The sequence below is a fragment of the Mercenaria mercenaria genome, chromosome 16, assembly GCF_021730395.1.
Source record: "Mercenaria mercenaria strain notata chromosome 16, MADL_Memer_1, whole genome shotgun sequence".
Classification (NCBI taxonomy): Eukaryota; Metazoa; Mollusca; class Bivalvia; order Venerida; family Veneridae; genus Mercenaria; species Mercenaria mercenaria.
Window position 1 is genome coordinate 49,521,345 of NC_069376.1, and position 14,814 is coordinate 49,536,158.

At 36.6% G+C, this 14,814-nt stretch overlaps 1 protein-coding gene across 1 annotated transcript; it reads right to left on the reverse strand.

Annotated features, from left to right (window-relative positions):
• Positions 1-239: 239 nt before the first annotated feature.
• On the reverse strand, positions 240-12,584 carry LOC123541095 (glucocorticoid modulatory element-binding protein 1-like). The gene is made up of 7 exons (XM_053525932.1): positions 12,470-12,584; positions 9,978-10,039; positions 9,123-9,394; positions 6,621-6,834; positions 2,894-3,086; positions 660-829; positions 240-266 (listed from the first exon to the last, which is right to left on the reverse strand). The coding sequence occupies exons 3-7, from the start codon at positions 9,335-9,337 to the stop codon at positions 240-242; spliced, it is 819 nt and encodes a 272-aa protein (XP_053381907.1). The 5' UTR covers positions 9,338-9,394; positions 9,978-10,039; positions 12,470-12,584.
• Between the last annotated feature and the right edge of the window lie 2,230 nt (positions 12,585-14,814).

A 14,814-nucleotide genomic window follows, 5' to 3' on the forward strand; every position in this document is an offset into this window, starting at 1 on the left:
ATAATGATTCGATGCAATCAATGCGCGTCCTTCATGTACTAAGAACTACTTAGACCAGAAAAAAAAGATACATGTGTTTGACCCTAGGCTTCAGATACGTTCGGTTTGTTGTTATTAGATTGGGGGTGGGCTAATGCCAGTACTCAGTAAAACGTCGGAATACGTTGGAATACGTATGTAACTTACATAAGTTTCGTAAAGCAACGGAATAGTTCATAATTATGGATGTGAATTATTACTTATACAGTAATGGATCCCATCAGCTCCTGAAATTTCAAGTGTACATACTACACATATCAATGATATCAGACGTACACACGTTTTTATGGCACCCAGATTTTTGAGGGTGGGTCAATCACTACTTTATTGAGAAGACGGATTTGTTTTGGAATATATACTGGTCTATACGGCCATGCATGCGCTTTGCTGTAATTGATTCAATCAGTAACCATTATTTAACTAGCTGACTACTCATTATCCGGTCTCTCTTCAGTACCAAGACCCACTTCTAACAGGGCTCTTATCTTCAACCTCCTGATTGAAGGGCAGGTATTTTACCCATTAGGCCCCTGCAGCTTGGTGTACATTAACTAGGAATAAAAGCACAATGTATTTTTTTTGAAAATTGTGGAAAAATTCATTATAAAATCTTTACTAACTAATGTAATTCTGTAAATGTTAAGAAAACACTTGTACACTCTATTACCTCCGACAGGGACATAGTTCTTGATCATGCTTGCTTTTAGGATGTCCAATTTGGCTTTCACTTCACGAAAAAATTCATCTATCAGACCAAGCTGTACAATGGCTCGCCAAAACATTGCATCTTCTGAAAAGTAAACAATACAACTAACAATCCTGTATCTATCTCTGAATAGAAAGACCTAAGAAAGTTTTTTCTTTATTAAAACAGGAATTAATATACAATTTGATCTTAATTATGTAGTAAACAAGACTCAAGTTTCCCTAAACTGCTCAACTTTGTTGGCTGATAAAACTTACAAAACAAGTAATGAAAAACTGAGGCTGACCCATATTTGTTACATTCTAAATACTTCTTAAACAACAAAACAAATAAATTTGAGAAATCTTTCCAGAGATACTGACAACCAAGTTAGTAAATAACCAATAAATTCATTCATGAAAAGAAGTTATCAAATAAGTTTTTGGATAAGTTCTGTTGAATCCTGTCTACAGTGGAACAAAATCTGTGAAATGCATGCTTGGATGTTACAACCAAGGATTAAGTCCATCACGTACTTCATGAGAAGCTGTTGTATGGCCCCCTCCAATTTTCAGACATTTCTCAGTGACATAGTTTTCCCTTCTCTCTGAATACTGTATTTCTTCACAAATATTTTTTCTTGCATAATAGGGAGATAATGCCTTTTAACATTTTCTTGAAGGAATGTATACAAAGTCTTTGTTTTCGAAATATTAGCCTGAAATCATCCAAACTAAAACAAGGGCTGTCGCAGCAGACAGCATGCTCTACTATTTCGATGCTGGATAGTGAAACTGGACACATCTGAGGAAGCTGGAGTTCAGTCACTGGAGTGTTTGATGACTCCAACGTAGATGAAGATATTGGATAATAGCTTATTTATTTTTCAATTTGTTGGGTTTAACGTCGCACCGACACAATTATAGGTCATATGGCGACTTTCCAGCTTTGATGGTGGAGAAAGACCCCAGATGCCCCTGCGTGCATTATTTCATCATGAGCGGGCACCTGGGTAGAACCACTGATGTTCCGCAAACTAGCTGGATGGTTTCCTCACATGAAGAATTCAACGCCCTGAGTGAGGCTCGAACCCAAATCGATGAGGGGCAAGTGATTAAAAGTCAGCAACGTTAACCACTCGGCCACGGAGGACCCAGACAATAGCTTATAAGCCTGGGTCAAAAAGTATTAAGTACACGTTATAACAGAAATAAAGTGTATCAAAACATTAAACAAGTATAAAAGGGGCATAATTCATGAATACTTTCTGCAAGGGTAATGCACCATGTGTCATATCATGTGACTTATGATGAGGAATAACTATTTTAAGTTTGAATCAAATTAATTTAGTAATAACTGAGATAGAGTGTAAGTGCATCACCACTTGAATCCGAAATTCTAAGTAAAAAGAGGGCATAACATATTGGTGCTAGCATTGTGAACCTTGTGTCATATGGTGTGGGTGATGATGTGAAACAACCGTTTTAAGTTTAGTAATGAGATAGTGTGAAAGTGCCAAAACTTTAATCTGAAATTCTAAGTAAAAAGGGGGATAATTCATGAAATATTGGTGTGAGAGTTATGGTCCTTGTGGCATATGATGTGGGTGATGATGAGGAATAACTATTTTAATTCTGAAAGAAATCCATCAAGTAATTACAGAGATAAAGAGAAAGTGCTTCAAAACTTTAACTAAGGTGTAGGACAGCAGTCAGCTTAGCTGCTCTCCATACTTTGAATAGTCAAGCTAAAAACTAACCATTAACAGCCAAATAAAAATAATATGTCTCTAACATTTCAATGACATTTTATTTCCCTGAAAATAAAACATTTTCTTGCAATTCACCTTTTTCCCTAATTTCCCTGACTATTTCCTGTTATATGGAAATCTTTGTATAGTATTTTGATTTCTAGAAGTAACCACTTTTCATTATTAAAGTTTAAACTGAAATGTACATATGAGCATATGGGTGAAGGCAGGGACATATTAATACAGCTTTTGGAACTTAAACACGCACTCCTCTGAATGAAAGCAATTTTTGAGGCTGTACAGTCCAACTGCATTCCCACTGAAATGTGATCCCACAACTCTGACTCAGCAGTCTGATGCTGTGCCTCCCAAAAATCTGATGGAAAATTTTCCTTAGCTTTTTTTCTACAAATACTAACCATCGTCCTCATCTTGTGCATTTCTGGAAACTTGTACAAACTGCATTGGTGTGGCCTGATCTCCAGATGATGATGGTGTGTCACTGTTCTGCCGTAAGTTTAAAACATTCAACAGTCGTAGTTGTTCTACATCTGGTTTAACATCAGCTATTTCACCAAAACTGTCCACCTCTTTCATCAAGTTTAGGGAATCCTGCAATAGAAATACAGAATGGTATAAAGCTACTTATTTCCAGACGTGTGGAGAGTATACAATATCTTATTATTCTGTTTGTAATAATATGACAAATACCTTACACCTTAACCTTTACCCTGCTATATTTTAACAAGAGATCACAGAGTGATCTTGGCGCCCACCAATGTGCCATTTTTGAGTGTTCCAAATTTCAAGACTTATTGACTACCTCAAGGTCAAATTTCATTTCCATACACAACACTGTGCATTGGTCCAAATTCGAAAGCTGTAGCTTGAGAAATGTGAAAGTAGGTCACTAGGTCAATGTCAAGGTCAAAGTTTGTTTCGGTACACAATCCTATGCCTGTGGTCTAAATTTGAAACCCGTAGCTACAGAAATGTGAAAGTAGGTCACTAGGTCAATCTTAAGGTCAAAGTTCATTTCGGTACACAAAACTATGCAAGTGGTCCAAATTTGAAGGCTGTAGCTTGAGAAATGTAAAAGTAGGTCACTAGGTCAAAATCAAGGTCAAATTCTATTTCGGAATACAAAACTATGCATGTGGTCCATATTTGAAGCCTGTACCTTCAAAAATGTGAAAGTAGGTCACTAGGTCAATGTAAAGGTCAAAGTTCATTTCGGTACACAAAACTATGCATGTGGTCCAAATTTGAAGGCTATAGCTTGAGAAATGTAAAAGTAGGTCACTAGGTCAAAATCAAGGTCAAATTTTATTTCGGAATACAAAACTATGCATGTGGTCCAAATTTGAAGCCTGTACCTTAAAAATGTGAAAGTAGGTCACTAGGTCCATATAAAGGTCAAAGTTCATTTCGGTACACAAAACTATGCAAGTGGTCCAAATTTGAAGGCTGTAGCTACAGAAATGTGAAAGTAGGTCACTAGGTCAAAATCAAGGTCAACTCATGTCAAGGTTCATCTTGCCACTCAAAAATATACATGTGGTCCGAATTTGAAGGCTGTAGCTATAGAAATGTGAAAGTAGGTCACTAGGTCAAAATCAAGGTCAACTGATGTCAAGGTTCATCTTGCCACTCAAAAATATACATGTGGTCCAAATTTGAAGGCTGTAGCTACAGAAATGTGAATGTAGGTCACTAGGTCAAAATCAAGGTCAACTCATGTCAAGGTTCATCTTGCCACTCAAAAATATACATGTGGTCCAAATTTGAATGTTGTAGTTATTGACAAGAACATTTTAAAAGCTTTTCCCTATATAAGTCTATAAGAACCATGTGACCCCCGGGGCGGGGCCATTTTTGACCCTAGGGCGATAATTTGAACAAACTTGGTAGAGAACCACTAGATGATGCTACATTACAAGTATCAAAGCCTTAGGCTTTGTGGTTTGGACAAGAAGATTTTCAAAGTTTTTCCTTATGTAAGTCTATGTAAACCATATGACCCCCAGGGCGGGGCAATATTTGACCCTAGGGGTACAATATGAAAAATCTTAGCTGAAGACCACTAGATGATGTCACATACAAAATATCAAAGCCCTAGGCCCTGTAGTTTTGGACAAGGGGTTATTCAAAGTTTTTCCCTATGTAAGTCATTATAAACTATGTGACCCCCAGGGCGGGGCCATATTTGACCCCAGAGAAATAATTTGAATCATCTTGGTAGAGGACCACTAGATGATGCTTCAAACCAAATATCAAAGCCCTAGGCTCTGTGGTTTTGGATAAGAAGGTTTTCAAAGTTTTTCCCTATATAAATCTGTATAAAATATAGAAATAAACAAAGGGCCATAACTCACTCATAAATTGTTGAACCAGTCTGATTTTCAGGGGGACACAACTAGGGTACCAATACATCATTCTGACAAAGTTTGGTCAAAATCCCCCCAGTAGTTTCTGAGGAGATGCGATAACGAGAAATTGTTAACGGACGGACGGACGGAATGACGGACGGACGGACGGACGGACGCAGAGTGATTTTAATAGCCCACCATCTGATGATGGTGGGCTAAAAATTGACTGGTCCATTATTCAATCTGGGTAGTACCATTTATTATTTGAAGGGGTGTTCACTGAAAATTTACTGAATAAGTAGCGAACAGTGCAGACCATTAAGTATTCATAGCATAAGATGAAATTTATATTTTCATTGCCGATGTTAGGGCATAGACTAACAGCAACAGTGCAATTAAAGTTTGTGGCTGCTTATGACAATGTCAAATTGTAATGAAATTTAAACCCCCCTCGTGTTGCTATGGCAACAGTTTCCAATCTTTACTTCATTTAGTATAAAAGACAACTAACAGCATCAAGATTGTGGCTGTTCATAACACTGTCAAATTAAGATGATATTTAAGTTTTCATTTTGTTGCTATGGCAACATTGTTTCCAAACTTGATTTCTTACAGTATAAGTACAGAAGTAACAGCACTTATGGCACTGTCAAATTGAGAGGATATTTAGAATATCTTTTCATTGCTACGGTAACACTGCTTTCTGCCTTATGTTCAGTAGGTATAAATAGAGAACTAACAACACCTACCCCATTAAAGATTGTAATTGTTTATGACACTGTCAAATTGAGATGAAATTTACAATTACCTTCTGTTGCTATGGGCAACACTGTTTCCAATCTTACAGTATGTATACAGAACTAATAGCACTAATGCCATTAAAGCTTGTGACCGTTAATGACAATGTCAAATAGAGGATTTCTTTTCATTGCTACGGCAACATTACTGACACTATCAAACTTCTTTTATTGCTCAACATACATGTGCATCAAATGATACCACTAACACTTGTGACTGTTTGGCTCTTTTAAGCTGAGATCAAATTTCCATTCTCAATATAAATACAGAGCTTCATGCACGACGACATTCAAGTTTGTGATTGTTTGACACTAAAACTAATATCAAATTTAGATTTTTTTTTCTGCTGCTATAGCAACTCTACTCTGTAAGTACAGAACTTAAAATCAAATTGTGGCCATTTACAACCAGGCTATACAGCGAATACTCTGAATAGAGAGCCAACAAACTATCATGGCTGTAAATGAAGTTGTATACAACATCATTATCATTACTGATATGCAAATCTTAGACAAACTGATTATTCAGAACAAAAGGGAACTGTAACATTCTCCCAAATTCTACAATCAAACCACCTCCCTCTTGATTTTAAACATGTTGTATTTCAAGTAGTGAGCAATTTTACATTTTCAAGTTAGTACATACTGCAGTTTTGAGACCATTCTCAGGACTCCAGGCAACATCTGATTGGTTGAGCTCTATCATGAAACTGACCACTGGTGAACTTGCAATCTGATACTGGTCTTAAAACAGTTTTATAAGCTTGGAGCCATGAGTTTACCCAGCTTAGTCATTGTACCATATGCAATGCAAGATACCTTTTTCACACAAAGCAACTTATGTTGGGTAAAGCTAAGCTTTAGAAAGTGAAATCCTGTATGCTGTTCTATGTTTCTTGTAGCTAGATTAAATTCTTATCTCCATAAATTCCTATTTTTGTTGTTGTAATTATAGTAGTCAAGTTTTCTGGTGTACTTACATTAGAAGAATATTGGTCATTGTCAAAGTAAATGCTGGGTTTCAATCCGTTTGATGTTCCTTTTTTACCAAGGTTCGGTGATAATAATGATGTATTGAACGAGTCTGTAAGACTAACTGGTGTCGCTGTTTTGTTTCCCATCTTTGATTTACATCTACCAGTACACAGTTCAGCATGGTTGTAGAATTCTAACTCTCCTGTGTCTAAGTATCGTCTAAAATATACACAAAATGTTGTGCCAATTTTATATCAGCTTATTTAGAGCTTTCATAAGAGTAACCAGAATTTCAAAAATTTAATTTGGAATTTGTAACAAGAATAAGTCTGTAATATAGTACTTTGAGTATAACACATTTAATTAAGAGGCTCAGATCATATGGCAATCATAACAAGAGCTGTCCGCGAGACAGCCAATGCTCGAGTTTTCGAATTGTTGTCCCAGAAACAGAATATTACCCTAAATGTTAAAATATCTATTGAGTTTCAATCCAGTATCTGCATTAGTTTTGGAGACAGTAACTGGTATGCAAAACTTTAACCACGATTTTCTAAGTCCAAAAGGGGGCATAATTTGGCCAAAATACATGTCAGAGTTATGGGACTTGATGCTATCACCTAGTTTTATGACCCCAAAGATACAAGTGAAGTTTCAAATCTTATCTACATTAGTTTTGAAGATAGTAATTAACTTGCATGCAAAACTTTAACCATGATATTTTAAGTCCAAAAGGGGGCATAATTTGCATGAAATACATGTCTGATCCTGTGAGGTTGGTTATTGACCTAGAAAAAGAAAAAAAATAAGTTTCAAAACTATATTGTATAAGCTGTAAGTAATAGCTATATGTACTTGCATGCAAAACTTTAACCAGGATTTTCTAAGTACAAATTAATGATTTGGCCAAAATGCAAGTCAGAGTTATGGAACTTGATTCTATCACCTCGTTTTATAACCCCAAAAACACAAGTGAAGTTTCAATTCAATATCTGCATTAGTTTTGGAGATAGTTACTTGCATGCAAAACTTTAACCAGGATTTTCTAAGTCCAAAAAGGGGGCATCATAATTTGGCCTAATTACTTGTAAGAGTTATGGGACTTGATCCAGTGAGACTGTTAATTAACCTAGCAAAAGGAAAAATAAGTTTCAAAGCTATAATTATGCCTTTAAATGATAGCTATATGTACTTGCATGCATAACTTTAACAAAGGTGTGACGCAGACACTGACGCAAGTGTGAGTACAATTGCTCAGACTATTCTTTATTATCAAATAGGGAGAGAACTTTTTTAGTGTTGTAGAAAATTTTTCAGGGTTTAGCTAGTCAGCGACATCCTTTGCCCCATCCCTCTAAACTTTCAGATTGCTCCAACATCAATGTAACTAAATGGCGACGGAGGACTCTCTACTTTAACTGGTACAAGCCCTTACTTGCACGATCATGTGTATATCTAAATTGTTGGAATTACTCTTGACCCGGTTTCAAAAGAAACCTGAAAACAAGAGCGCCGCCAAGCGGGGCAATATACGCCCGAAGGCTTACATCATAGGATAGGAGCAAAATTTTAAGAACTTGACTGTTGTAGCCCCAAAGGACTGGAACAACAAAAGGAAAACTTCAAAAAACAAATCTAAGTCCACAAAAAAAATATTCAAAGTCTACAAAAAAATCCTTATCAGGTACAGGTATGTAAAAATATGTAAAATTGGAGGTACCATCTATGTTGTACCACAGAAAAGTGGTCTCGGTTTTTCTCTATGGCCAATAATAAAAAAGTTTCAAAATAAGCTATTTATAGTAACATAAAAGGGAAGTAATTCAAAAAAAAAAATTATTGTAAGTACAAAAAGAGATCTGCCAAATAAAAACAAGAGCACTGCAATGCAGAGCAATATACACAGAGCAAAGTCATACATGACCTTTGACCCTTAAGTGTGACCTTGACCTTTAAGCGAGTCATCCGGAACATGCGCTCTGCACATCGTTGCAATGTGGTGAACATTTCTGCCAAGTTTCTTTGAAATCCTTCCAGCAGTTCAAGAGTTACAGAGCGGACACGAAACAAACTGATATGACTTTTGACCCCTAAGTGTGACCTTGAAGCAAGTCATCCGGAACATGCGCTCTGCACGTCGTCTTGGTGTGGTGAACATTTGTGTCAAGTTTCTTTGAAATCCTTCAAGGGGTTCAAGAGATACAAAGCGGACACGAAACAAACTGATATGACCTTTGACTCCTTAGTGTGACCTTGACCTTGAAGCGAGACATCCAAAACATGCGCTCTGCACATCGTCTGGGTGTGGTAAACATTTGTGTAAAGTTTCTTTGAAATCCTTCAAGGGGTTCAAGAGTTACAGAGCGGACACGAAATTGCTAACGGACAGACGGACGGACAGACGGACACCAACGTCATAACATAATACGTCCCTTCGGGTGTATAAAAAACAAAAAAAAACAGACATACAAATATATTGAGCTAAATTGAACAAACATCCAAAATACCTGATCTTTTTGCCATTTATTCGAATGGCATTTTTCCAGTCTTTAAGACTCCCTTTGTCAGCCATTACGTAAAATGTCTTTGGAGTTATAAACTGCCCCTGAAATTCTATACATTCTCGGTTGATTCCTGGGCAAATGAATCTCTGTTTGTGTAATACTGCATGTAGAACACCGCTTGTTATGTTAATGGTATCAGCATCTAGGTCTACTTCCATCTTTGATAATGTACCTTTATCTACCTCTCATACATTCGTCTTTGGTATGAAAAACAACTGGAAAATACATAAAACAAAACATGACTTTTTTGTATACCTTTGTGAAAGGTTACGAAAACAATTACAGATTTTCAACAACTATCACATGCTGCTGATCATCATAATACAAAATATTTTGCCAGCTTCTATAGTATACTGTGCATTGTCTTTTTTCTTAATCTCAGGAATTTTTAAATTTGAAAGTGGATGTTGTCATATTATTTCAGCCCCAACTAGTAATCTGTGTAGAACCAATGACCTTCAGCAAGCCATCTCGATTTCTTCCTCACCTATAATGATGTCCAAAACCACAGCAGTAGGGCAATTTTGCAAATGACTGCCAAGTTAACTCAGACTTGAACCTAAGTGCATTACAGTTCAGTTTTTTAATGAAATTCAGCTGTCCTGTCATGCCAGTGTAGAAACTGAAAACCATTCCAGTCTATAAACCGCTAAGAAAGTGATGTTAATACTTTGATGTGGGAGCTCTACCCAGGAATTTCTGTGAATTTCTTATTGTGACAGCTGTTCTACCCTGCAGAAACATTTAAAGAGGCAGAACTTTAAGAATTTCTTACTGTGATGTGGCAGTCATACATACCTAATAAGGTGTCCAGATACCCGACACTGCAGTCAGCTGTGCCGCCTTGCCATGAAAATGTCCTACAATATAGAGAGATACATTATTACCTTATTCTGTTATATTAACTGCAGAGTTTTTGTGTTACAATCTCCCTTTAGGTCACTGAAATAAGTAAAACAAATTCAAATTCAGTCTATTAAAATGAAGATTTTCACTGAAAGCCATCATCACCATTAAATTTTAGTGCAATAATTACGGTGTGTATGCATATCTGACAAAGTTTCGGGAAGATTGGAGCAAAAAGTGGCCTCTTAAGAGTGTATACAAGCTTTTCCTTCAATTTGACCTAGTGACCTAGTTTCTGATCCCACATGACCCAGATTTGAAATCATCCAAGACTTCATGATAACAAACATTCTGACCAAGTTTTATGAAGATAGAATAAACAAGAGCTGTCCGTAAGACAGCCAATGCTCGACTATTCGAATTAGTGTCCCAGAAGCAGGAAAATATACCCTAAATGTTAAAATATCTATAGAGTTTCAATCCAGTATCTGCGATAGTTTTGGAGATAGTAATTGCATGCATAACTTTAACCAGAAGTTTTAAAGTTCAAAAGGGGGCATAATTTGACCAAATTGCATGTCAGAGTTATGGGACTTCATGCCGAAGGCACATGTGAAGTTTCAATTTAATATCTGCATTTGTTCTGCAGATAGTAACTTGCACGCAAAACTGTAACCAGAATTTTCTAAGTCCAAAAGGGGGCATAATTTGCCCAAAATACATGTCATGGGAGTTGACCCAAAGAGGTTGGTAATTGATCTAAAAAAAGAAACAACAAGTTTCAAATCTATATGCCTTTTAGTAATAGCTGTATGTACTTGCACGCAAAACTTTAACCAGGATTTTCAAAGTCCAAAAGGGGGCATAATTTGGCCAAAATGCAGGTCAGAGTTATGGGACTTGATGCTATCACCTAGTTTTATAACCCCGAGACACATGTGAAGTTTCAATTCAATATCTGCATTAGTTTTGGAGATAGTAACTTGCATGTAAAATTTTTAACTTGCATGTAAAACTTTAACCAGGATTTTCTAAGTCCAAAAGGGGGCATAATTTGCTCAAAATACATGTCACAGTTATGGAACTTGACCCAGTGAGGTTGGTAATTGATGTAGAAAAAGAAAAAAATAAGTTTCAAAGCTATATGCCTTTAAATGATAGTCAGATGTACTTGCATGCAAAACTTTAACCAAGTTGTGACGCTGATGCCAGGGTGAGTAGAATAGCTAAACTATTTGAAGTCGAGCTAAAAATGTGACCTCTGGGGTGTAAACAAGCTTATTCTTTGATTTGACCTGGTGACCTAGTTTTTGATCCAACATGACCCAGATAAAAATTCATGCGATATTTCATGCAGAAAAACATTCTGACCAAGTTTCATGCACATCAAATGAACAAGAGTGTTAACAAGCTTTTCTTTTGATTTAACCAGGTGACCTAGTTTTTGACCCCATATGACCCAGTTTCGAACTTGGCCTAGGAATCATCAAGATAAACATTCTGACCAAGTTGTCATAAATGTGGCATCAAGAGTGTTAAAAAGCTTTTCCTTTGATTTGACGGGGTGACCTAGTTTTTGACCCCATATGACCTAGTTTCGAACTTGGCCTAGAAATCATCAGGATAAATATTCTCACCAAGTTTCATGAAGATAGGGTCATAAATGTGGCATCTAGGTTGTTAACAAGCTTTTCCTTTGATCTGACCTCATGACCTAGTTTTTGACCCAACATGACCCAGTTTCGAACTAGGCATAGAGATCATCAAGATAAACATTCTGTGCAAGTTTGTATCAAATCAAAGCATAAATGAAACCTCTATATGGCTAAAAGGGCCAAAATAGAAAATTTTGCAACTGGAAGGGGCAGCAACTCTAGAACCCATGAAGGAATCTAGCCGGCTTTCGAAAGGAACCTAGATCTTATTGTGACTTATTTTTTTTGTTTTGTTGGATTTATATAACGTCGCACCGACACATGATAAGTCATATGGCGACTTTCCAGCTTTAATGGTGGCCGAGGAAGACCCCATGTGCCCCTCCCTGCATTATTTCATCATAAGCGGGCACCTGGGTAGAACCACTGACCTTCCGTAAGCCAGCTACATGACTTCCTCACACAAAGAATTCAACGCCCCGAGTGAGGCTCGAACCCACATCGATGAGGGGCTACTGATTTGAAGTTAACCACTCGGCCATGGAGGCCCCCTTATTGTGACTTGTGTGTAAGTGTGGTTAAAATCAAATATAAAATGTCACTTCTATGGTGTTCACAAGGTAAAAATTAACAAATTTTGGCTCTTTCAGGGGTCAATCAGGGGCAACAGACGGATGACGGACGAAGGGCGATCACAAAAGCTCACCCTGTCACTAGGTGACATGTGAGCTAAAAAGCAATGGTATATAGCTACGTCTTCCCGTGGTTCATATGTTTTAATGTACAAACCTGTGTTCAGGACGAAAATTTCAATTTTCTGAGCTTCCTGCCGTTGGAGTTCATTGTTTACCACAAAGAAGGTCCTGTGCGCGGTCAGAGAGGGATCTGCTTTCTCATTTACCACAGAGAGTGATCCGATATGTAACAGCAGAGATATAAAAAGCATCAAAATTAAACTAATTCTAAGTAAAAAGGGGATATAACCCATAAAACATTTATGCCAGGTGACTGACCTTGTGCTACATGATGAGGATGATGATCTGGAAAAACTAATTTTAAATTAAGTTTTAATCAAATTCATTAAGTAACGACAAAGATACACTGAAAGTGCACCACAATTAACCTGAAATTCTAAGTAAAAAGGGGGATTATTCATGAAATATTGGTGCAAGAGTTACAGCCCTTGTATCATATGATAAGGATGATGCTGTAAAACAACTATTCTCAGTTTGAATCAAATTCCTTTGGTAATAACAGAGATAAATTGAAAGTGCATCAAAACATTAACCTGAAATTTTAAGTATAAAACAGGGATAACTCATAAAATACAGGGGTCACAGTTATGGCCCTTGTGTCAAATGATGTAGGTGGTGATGATGAACAAATTATTTTAAGTCTGAATCAAATCCCTAGTGAAATAACAGAGATATAGTGAAAATGCATTAAAATAACATGAAAGTTTAAGTAAAAGGGGGCATAATTCATGAAAAGTTGGTGGCAGAGTTTATATTATATGGACTTTGTGTCATAAGATGTGGGTGATGATGTGGAAAACTAATTTAAGTTTGAATCAAATCCATTTAGTAATAACTGAGATAAAGTTAAAGTGCACCAAAACTTTAACCTGAAATTCTAAGTAAAAAGGGGGGATAATTCATGAAATATTGGTGGCAGAGTTATGACCCTTGTGCCATATGATGTGGGTGGTGATAAGGAACAACTGTTTTAAGTTCTTCTTCTTCTTAATACTACACTCCCTCACAATAATGAAGATTATGTGTAGGCGCTGGTGAATTTAAAATAACTAAAATAGTTTGAAGCAAATCCATCAAGTAATAATAATTAAAGATAAAGAGAAAGTGCATCAAAACTTTAACCAAAGGGTGGACACCGGCCCCGGGCCGAGTAGAATAGCTCTTCGTATAATCGAGCTAAAAACCTGACGTATACATTTTGTCACTTTTTCGAAAACACTGCATAATATGAAGTTTTTCTATTTTAGGGGAAGAGGCCAGTATATCATTTAATGACCTTACACACTGGATTTCATGCACCAGTCTCCAGTCACTGAACAAGTTTTTGCCAATATTATAAGAGCGTTAATATAGAGTGGTGGAACCTATGCTCGCGGTATTCCTATGCTCGCGGTATTTCGATAAATATGCTCTCTGCAGAAACACTGATAAAAATATTTCATCATGCTATGTTCAACACCGACCAGTGGTGAAATGCCTTTACAACAAACGTAGCCATAGCCGCGCGTGCCGTTCACGTGACGTATACAGCAGCCGATACATTTTACGCAATCTGTATCCGTCGCACAAATCTCACACAAATATGTCAAAATCACTAAACTAAAGTTAGTTTTTTATTTAGAAATCATGCATTACATTCAGATATAAGATACATTTATGAGCAAGATGTGATGAATGTGACGCCTGGCTACACTACGAGTGCCTTTCGAACCATGAAAAGATCGATGTTGATCTTAGTATTTTGACAAAGTCCAAATGGTTCTTTCTGAGATGTAGGGAGGAGTAAATTTCCTACACACAAAAGAAGTGTAGAAAACATTAGCGAGTTAATCACTGTCGTTGTTTGAATCTTTAATACTTGAACATTCTGTTTTTAAACAACATTATTACACGTTTTTAAGCTTTGTTCTAATAGTGACTCCATTTCTGAAAGGGAAATATACACATAGAGGCACATACTAAATTTTATCCCCATTTATTTTGTTTTTCACATAATAAATGAGTAATGTTCTAAATATTATATTCGCATATGCTTGTTTGTTCATTTTTAGCCTGCTGATTTTTTTTTTCGTCCTTAGTTTAATCGATATTACATACCGCCAGCATAGGTTCCCTTCAGGGCGAATTTTCACCTTTTCACGTATGCCGTGTCGATAGCTCACGAGACGACTAAGTCACGTGATGACGCACATCAACAATATGTTTCGATAAAAGGAGGATAACTTTATGTTTTTGCATAGGCAAATCGAAATAATAATTTTTTCTTGCTTCTTAAAAAGATTATATATGTACAAAATACCGCGAGCATAGGTTCCACCACTCTATATACCTTTACAGTACCCAGTTACTTTACCAAGTCACTTTAATGATTAAATTTTC